This window comes from Myotis davidii, unplaced genomic scaffold (genome assembly GCF_000327345.1).
Source record: "Myotis davidii unplaced genomic scaffold, ASM32734v1 scaffold560, whole genome shotgun sequence".
Lineage (NCBI taxonomy): Eukaryota > Metazoa > Chordata > Mammalia > Chiroptera > Vespertilionidae > Myotis > Myotis davidii.
In genome coordinates, this window is record NW_006294418.1 from 222,945 (window position 1) to 232,182 (window position 9,238).

Consider the following 9,238-nt stretch of genomic DNA (forward strand, 5'->3'; position numbering starts at 1 on the left):
GGTTGCGTGGCCAGGCTGGAGTAAAGGATGATGGCTGTTTCTACCTGGTCACACCCCCTTCAGGGTGGGGGTCCCCACTGCGGTGCCTGGCCAGCCTTGATGAGAGGATGATGGCTGTTTCTACCTGGTCACACCCCCTTCAGGGTGGGGGTCCCCACTGGGATGCCTGGACAGTCTGGGTGAGGGGCTGAGGGCCGTTTTCAGGCTGGCCGGTGACTGAAGCCCCCAACCGTTTTTTCTTTTTTGTTTATTCTGGGATTTATTTCCCTTCTATGGCTATCACTGGAACTGAGAGCTGGCTTTAGCTCTGAGGCTCAGCTCCAGCTCTTAGACCTCAGCTGCTGAAAGCAGGGTTCTGGGTTTGTTTGGCTTCTATAATTGAAACACTGTTGCAACTCCAGCTCTGAGGCCCGGCTGGCTGAAAGCAGGTTTCTGGGGTTTGTTTCGCTTCTATAATTGCAACATTGTTTCTTAGAGTGCAGCTCAGAGGCTGGCAGCAGCACGCGGGGAACCTTGGCTTCCTCCATCACTGGAGCAAGCAAAGCCTCCTGTTCGCTTTAGCTGCCTGGCTGCCGGCCGCCATCTTGGTTGGCAGTTAATTTGCATATCTCGATGATTAGCCAATGGGAAGGGTAGCGAAGTTATGGTTAATTACCATGTTTCTCTATTATTAGATAGGATGAGGATGACGGAAGCTCTAAACATATAATCCTAAGTGTGAATTTGTCTCTATCCCTTACTTTCATTTGAAGCAGAGTTTTAGCTGCTGTGAACTTAAATTTTCTCATCTACAGAACTGAAATAATTTTAATAACAGGTTTTCAAGATTAAATGAGATAATGGTATTTGTCACATCAATGTCAGCTAAGTCATTCATCACATTGGAAAAAATATACCTTAGAACATGAATAACTAAAAAATATTTGGGCCATTCGGTTACACTCAAGTATAAGAATTAATTGTCCCCAGAAAGCAGGGCTTCAGTCTATTAACAAGAACATTTGCCAGGAATTGTTATAGACATTCATTTCTTCTTAGAATAAGATTACCTTTGTTTTTGTAAGGATGCAAATATACATATATATGTATATATGATATAATTGTGCATAGACATTTGTTAATTTAGACAATGAATGTGCCTGTAGTCATGTATTAGTATTTATCCTTACACAAAGTGTACCTACAAAAACCATGTGGGGAATACAGACAGTAAGGACAGCTTAGTGTTTCAGGATATGGAGAATGGCAAAGCAAGCAAAATGTTTCCAGTCTCCGTCATGAAAGCTATCCCTAAAGAGCCCCAGTGATTTCCTCAGAAAATGCTCTGCTTGGGGGAAAATATAAAGGCTTGTTTGGGGTCTGATTTTTGAACATGGTTTCACATTAGATTTAGTTGAAGAGAAAGTAGAAAAGAAAGTATCTCAAGAAAATGTCCAATAGAGGAAGGCTAGACGCAAGAAAATACAGAGGCCAATAATGTAAGAAGTAAGAGAAAGGTCCGAGAGTCACTCACAGGGAATTTAAAAGATGAAAGGATACAATAAAGTACAATTATTGGCAGGAAGGAGAGACTTTGATGAGTTCAGAAGCTGAACTGTCAAAAGTTCATCTTAAGTTGTTCTATTAATGGAAAGATATATCAGTCCTCAAAAAAGGTTTCTCTGTAGAAGACAGAAAAAAAGGAACGCCATGCAACTTGTGGGGTTAGAAATGAGAGAATGATGCTTCTACATTGCTCTTCTTCTTCAACCTTCATATTCAGTTGAATTACTTTTTATTTTTATTCTTTGATATTTCTATAATCTTTCTGCATCTCACTAGTTGGTGTTTGCACTCTAGTCCAGGCTTCTATCATCTCTTACTAAAATCACTATACCGACCAACTTACTTGTCTTGGGAAGTTCACTGCTCACCGACCAACCCACCCCTGATCTCTTAAATCTCTACTAAACATAATAGCTATTATGACCTTTTCCAAAGGCAAAGCTAATCATGTAGCCGTACCCTCCTTAGAAGACTTACTTGGTTCTCACTCTTTTCAGTATTAACATAAAAATCAACAACTTATCCCATAAAGGCTGGCATGATTTAGTTTCTATTTCTTTGGTTCCATCAGTTTGTACAACACATCCCTCTCATTCTGGGCTCCATTCTATTCATATACTACCCTTCCTTCAATTACTTACCCTATAGGAAATATTCCAATATTTGTAAAAATGACAGAGTTAAATATGATTGATCCTAAAAAATATATGTATTATTAGTGAGAAAATATTATTGCTTAAATTTTGTTTAAGAATTATACATACAGTCTGCCAAATGGAATTTAGTCCTTGTGATTTTTCTCAAAGATAAACTCACCAAATTACTCCTAGTTACTAATCTGTTATTAGAGACAGAAAATTGTTCCCCCATTTTTTTTTGAAGTAGAATTTTTATTACTTTATAAAATTAACAGAGCTTTTGGGGGAATATTTAAAAAGTGTTGGAACAAATCTTTATCAGACTGTCAGTTTTGGGAGGCACCAATGCCCTTTAACTGGTCTCTTGTAATTTGTAATGACTATTACCTAGGAAGTCTTTTAAATCTAATCTAAAATGATTATTTCACTATGTTCCCTGATAAATATTCTGTAAAAGAAGAAATCTTTGCATTCGCTTTTTTTTTTTAAAGGTTCTTCTCTTATGGCAATTTTGAAATAAATATTTGAACAAGCTTATAACCAATTCATTCACCTGGCTTTAAGAGTACTAACTTGAGAGCTAGCATAAATAAAAGTGCGTTAGTGGTACTCAAGCCAGCTTTTAGTATTATGTGTGGAAACTCTTGAAAAGCACTGTGGCTTTAAAACCTGTGCTTACTGCTTTGTTTAAAAGATTGATTTATTGCTCAAATAAGTTCTAATTTTAAAATGTTAAGTATGCTTCAAAGCAAAGGAGTTTAAAATATCTATACGGATTACTGATTACCCTGTTCTCCATCCTCCTCCAAATCTCTCCTTTATGCTTGGGGTCACGAAATTGAAGAGAAACACTTTTTTATTTGTTTGTTTGTTTGTCTGTTTTCCCATTTTGCAGTCATAGCAAACAGCAGATGCTCAATTAAGATTCACTCAATAAAGTAATAACTGATCCAGAAACCATAATATACCAAAATTTAAGCAAAGATTAAGATAATTCAATGCTAAATATTTATATTTATATGTATGTCTCACTTCAGCTATGTTTTCTCCTTTGGGAAAAATTATTTTTTCTAATGGCTAATCCAACAATATTTACCAAGAACCTATGATTCAACCTGTTGGGCCGGGAGGTGGATAGGCCAGGTTCCCTGTCTCATGTGTGTAGTCTAGTTCTATAGAATGATATGCAAAAGGAAGTTGATAATAAACTTGAGTCAGAGGGGGAAAAAAGCCCTTCCCAATAACCTATATTTTTATGCAAATATAACTATGCCCCATTAGCAAATAGGAGTCTTTTAACCTGTTTATTTAGAAATCTGTACATTTTAAGGAGATCTGTTCTGGAACTTTTTCTTCTTGTGAAACTAGATTTGTAGTTATCACACTATGTGCAACATAATTATAACATCCCATGATTGTTAGGCCACAGCATGTTATTAAATCTCTGAATAATCAGTTCCAACTTAATTAACAACATAGAATTGGATAATAGGAAAAGAGCACAAAAGAGCCTTGTGCTAATTGCTAAGTGAATAACACATTTTTTAAAAATTATAACGGGAAAATTTTTTACCTCTTGAAATAACAGTTTCTAGTCCAGTTCCATTAATAAAAGCACGTTTAATGGTTTGTGTTTTAATATCTGTCCAGTATAAACGTTCTTCAGACGCATCGAAGTCTATCACAGTAACATCATCAATATCAGGGACTGTAAAGGCCGTGATAAAGTTAAAATACGGGTTGTCAATATCCACCCCTCTGATCTCAGAACGCCTTGCGTAAAGGAGAAATTTCTTCATTTCTAGAAAAGAAACAGAAATAAGTGTTTTTCTCTTATAAGCTTGGCAAGTTTGAAGCAGTCTTGGAATTCTAAAATAGTACTTGATGACTTAATAGGTTTTTAAAACCATGAAACCATAATTATGATCTGATGGAAATATTAAGCCTTTGTGGTCATTTGTCTACTCTCAGCCACCAAAGCTTTTTACCGTTCTGGTCGTATGTCTGCTCTCAGCCACCACAGCAAGGAACCGTATGAATCTTAACTCTATTCATTCATGTATCAGTTCATAATTTTTCTGAAAGCTTTTAAGTGTGTAAGCGACCTTGTCACAAACTAAAACATTTCCCCGACAAATCGGAGATATAGAAACTCAATATAAACAAACGCGGTCGTTCCACATTCGCCATGCAAAACACCGTGGCGAGTCAGTCGCCTTTTGAGAGTGAAGAAATCGACAAGCTTCGGCGATACATAATCTTGCATGTTATGTATCACTGCTCTTTCAATGGAAATTAATTCCGACCAGTACAACATCCATGTCCAAATTTAATATGACCGCAAAGGGTTAAAGAAGAAATGATTTATCTATTTTTAAATTAAAGTGTTTCATAGAAACAAATGTAAAATAAGTTGTCATCATTTTTCTTCAGTTAGAAATGCCAATAAATTCTCAATAACTGATTTGACTTTACAATTTCAAACAAACTTGCTAAAATGCATGAACTCTACAATTGTTAAACAATCATTTTATCTTTATGTATAATTATACAAATATTGCATTGCATTAAATGGTTTTTGAAGGAATCTAAGAACATTTTTGCTATATTATTATTGAATGAACATTTTGCTATACTATATATTGAATATATTAAACATTTTAAAAATCATGTTTAAATTTTCCCTCTCAAAATTAGGGTTCAAATAATGTTAACACAGGCTTTGTTATAAGTTTCTGTAAATCTGTAGTACTAATATTGTGAGGCATTGCATCATTTTTACTTCCATAGGCACCTATCTGGCATTGAATCTGTGAAATATTAGTCGAGTAAGTAGATAGAGGAGTCAGTAGTAGATAGAGTTGTTGGCTGTGGGGTTATTGCTGTTATTTGAGACATGTTATCTATAATAATAAAAGCATAATATGCTAATTAGACCAGATGTCCTTCCAGATGAAGCCAGGGCTGCGAGGGAAGCCCGGGTCCTGGGTGCCGGAGGGAAGCTGGTGCCAGCAGCCAGGGGAAGGAAGGCCTACTCTTGCACAAATTTCGTGCATCGGGCCTCTAGTAACTGTATAAAATCAATTAAATCCACATTTGCCTAAATTCCTGAATTAAGGTTTTGTGAGGACATTCTTGCCATCCTTAAAAGTAATTGCTTTGCAAATAAATGGATAAATTAACCAAAATTAAAGTAAAACAAACCAGAAAAAAAACACCACAGTATAATTTTCATTCACACATTTTATTACCTTTTTATGGGTTTGAAGTCATTATTTAAATACTTTTAGAAACCTTTTAAATTTATATATTTTTCTTCATTTCCCCCCTTCTGGTTAATAATCCCTACAAAATGATGCAAAAGTGACTGTAGAGGAGCAGGCGGAGATCAGCGCTGCTATGTGCCTCTTGGTTATGCGGGTGCCCGACATCATCATTTTCTAATAACGCACTTTCACTTACAAGGCTCCCTGCTTTGTAGAGATAAATTCTGCTAACACACCAAATGCGAAAGTTGCAAGAAAAAATGAATAAGGTACGAAACAGCAAAGTGCGGAGAATCACGTATTTTAAGAACGTGTCCCTCGCCCCAAAAGTAGATGAATCATCAACGGTCTAGAAATAGACCACCCCGCATGATTCTAAGGACATTAAAAACCTCTTTTGCTCTACCTTGTGGGAAATGTAAATGCTAGTGCACTTTGAGAGAATTCCATTTGCGTTTTAGATCGGAACTTTAGGAAACTCACCATAGCAGGTCTTCTTGTCTGTGGAAAGCTTCATCAGGTGGGGGCAGGCGCAGGCAGCACTCCTGCTGTGGTTGATCAGACACATGTGAGAGCAGGGGCCCCGGCCAGCATTGGCTGCACAGGGGTTGGGAGCTGCAATTACACAGTGAAATATTAATAGTGCAGAAGGAAGAATATATTAAGGAACCCCTGAGGTGGACAAGGGTTATTCCCTTAATGATTCAAAGTGAAGTTCCCTACCTAGCACCCATTACTAGGGTGATTAATATGACAATACAACAGTCATACACAGTAATTACATTAATAAACACATTTTCTTTCTCAAGGGTAATGAAGATAACCCCTTCAACTCCCTCTATGATGAATGGCATGCATCGTATTGCCTCAGAAGCAAAGTTTATTTTTTTAAGGATTTTGTCTGAGAAAAATATAGAAATCATTATTAAATTTAATATATAATAAACCCAAGGAGACTATAATCCAAGCACCTGGAGTGCTGAAGGGTGCTGTTATTTTTCTAATCTACCCTTAGATTCCTTTCTTGCCCTAGCAACCACTGTTAAAGGCTTCCCTGGGAAACTGTTGTTACATATGTATGCTTTCTTCAGGCCATTTCTTCTTTTTTGAATCAGGGGACAAATGTAAAGTAATCTTTGTCTGCCTGCATTTTTAAGACAACTGCTTCTTCATTTTTTTTTTATTTCCTGTATTAACTGATCCATATACATATACTAAGTTCTACTGTATAAATAACTTATATTCAAATTTAGAATGGAATATTGAAAGTTGAAATTCAATGGTATTCTCTTATTCTTTTGTGTTTCTTGGTCTGTCATCATGTTCTTTTTATATGATCTTAATCGCAATTGATCAATAACTATTCTCTTAAATACCTTTTCCTAGAGCCTATCTAGTAGAATAAAGACTTTAGGCCCTGGCCGGATGCTCAGTTGGTTAGAGCGTGATCCAGATGCACCAAGTTTGTGGGTTAGATGCCTGGTAGGGGCACATACAAGGAGTAATCAATGAATGCATGAATGGGTGCAGCAACAGGTCAATCTCTCCCTCTCTCTTCACTCTGTCTTCTCTCTCTTTAATATCAATTTTTTTAAAAAAAGATTTTAGGACCAAGCTAAATGTAGAAAATTGTAGAAGAGTGTTACATCTTCTGATCCCAGTAGTAAGTTTCATTTTCAACTAATTATATCTTTCTAACAGGTGGACCTATTGCTCAGAGTGGTTAATATCAGTCCTGTGGAGTATTAAAACACAAAGAATAAAAATCAATGGGCTATAAGACAATCATAGAGGATGTGAGAAATCAAATGAATTTGATAGATATTCAACGTGGCTTTGGTAGTCTTTAGCATCTATCCTTCCTTCAAGATAATACAAAACAGCCATGTCTTTACATTTGATTAAAATATAAATAAATAAAAGGAAAATTAAAGACTCAGAAACATTTTTCTAAGGAAATTAATTAAGAGCAAAGATAATTAGAAAAGAGTGGAAGTTAAGGTATAGAGATCACTACTCAACTTCCTATATCCCACAGAGTGCCAATATTTTGCTTTCCTCCCTGTTAACTTTACCTAATACAACCAGAGTTCCCAAGGGACTGCAGGCCAGAGAAGCAAGAGTAGATCTGAAGGTTACTGAGGAGGGAAGTGTTGCAGGAGAGGTGGCAGAAGGAAGAGAGGCACTGCTACAGAACTGTCAGATACCTGGAGGCAGGGTTACTAGCTGTGGCAGATAGAAAGAGAAAACTCAAAGTTTTCAACACTTGAAAAAAGAAGAGGATTAGAAAGGAGAAGAAAAGCAGCAAGAATGAAGACAAGAAAAGAGTAGAGAGAAAAAGGAGGAGGATAAATTTATTTAAAAGCATTGACATAAAAATACTCTTCCTCTCAAGGACATTAAAAGCATGATCCATGACCGCTCAATGATAGTTACTTGGATTTCACTGTGAACATTACTATTTTTAGCTGAGAATCATACCAGCTCTTCTCAACACTCTATAATTGTGGCCAAATGCTTTTTAAAATAAATGATATTGAATTCCTCTATATATACTAAAGTAAAAAATTACCATGACTTTGTAGGCCAATATCTATGTTAATGATAACACTGTAATGTAATATTCACAATATTTTCTGCTTCACAGCATAAAAAATCCACAAACTTTTAACTTAAATTTCTTCTCACTTTGAAATAATGCTGTTAAATCTTTTTAAAGCTTATTTCTAAACATGCATTTGAACAGAAACCTATTCTAATTACCAAATTAAGGAATTTGGTTAACTGTACTCACATTTTACTATAAAGCAGGGATTAGTGCTCCTCCCTGATTTGTGGGGAACTGATATAGGGTTAAGCCTTGGACTGACCTGTTGGCAAAGTCACAAACAAGTCCCAGCTTAGAGGGCACAGTCCTCTTAGCATAATTAGGCTTGACCTTATGATGCTCCCTAGATCTTATCTGGGAAGCTAATGGGCTGAGGGAAGTGCAGGAAGTGTAACTATGGTCAAAACAAGAGAAACTCACAAGAACTGTGTAACTATGGTGACCACTGCCCTGTTTACCTCTGACTATAAAAGGTTGGTGCGGCGTGAGCACCGGTGGAAGTCTTTCCTCTTGAGCTGGACTTACCCGCCTGGCCCCCAATATTCCCAAATTATCTCATGTCTTATCTCTTTCATTTGTGTGCGGATCCTCTTCCAGGTCCTGAACGCTGAACCATGCGGGACGTGGAGGGAAACATTTACCAACACTGATTTATATTAAAACTAGAGGCCCAGTGCACGATTTGTGCACATTGAAAGGAAATTAATTAGAAGGTGACCGGCGGTGGGGGACTGGACAAAATGGGCCAGACATGCCCTGGAGCCAACCTCCCACGGTTCCTCCCCAGCCAGCTGCACCTAAGGCAGTGCCAGGGCTCAAAGGGCATTGGCAGAGTGAGTGGGGTCCCTCCAGCAGGTGGGGTCCCTCGGCCTGGCCTGCAGCGATTGGGCCAAAACTGGAAGTTGGACATCCCCCAAAGGGTCCCGGAGTATGAGAGGGTATTCTGCAAAGCTGCTGCTGCTCGGCAGCTCCTGCATTGAGCGCCTGCCCCCTGGTGGTCAGTGCACATCATAGCTACTGGTCAGATGGTTGAATGGTTGGATGGTCGTTAGGCTTTTATATATATACTAGAGGCCTAGTGCACAAAATTCGTACACTGGGAGGGTCCCTCAGCCCAGCCTGTGCCCTCTCGCAGACTGGGACCCCTCAGGGCATGACCACCTGCTGGCTTAGGCCCACTA

At 37.8% G+C, this 9,238-nt stretch overlaps 1 protein-coding gene across 1 annotated transcript in view; it reads right to left on the reverse strand.

Annotated features, from left to right (window-relative positions):
• The window catches only part of LOC102765229 (low-density lipoprotein receptor-related protein 1B-like), a 221,897-nt gene that overhangs the window by 142,259 nt on the left and 70,400 nt on the right, over window positions 1-9,238 (reverse strand). Inside the window, exons 9-10 of the mRNA XM_015567146.1 lie at window positions 5,933-6,064; window positions 3,757-3,984 (exon numbers count right to left, since the gene is read on the reverse strand). Coding sequence (XP_015422632.1) covers window positions 3,757-3,984; window positions 5,933-6,064 — 360 coding nt within the window. The remainder of the gene's footprint in view (window positions 1-3,756; window positions 3,985-5,932; window positions 6,065-9,238) is intronic.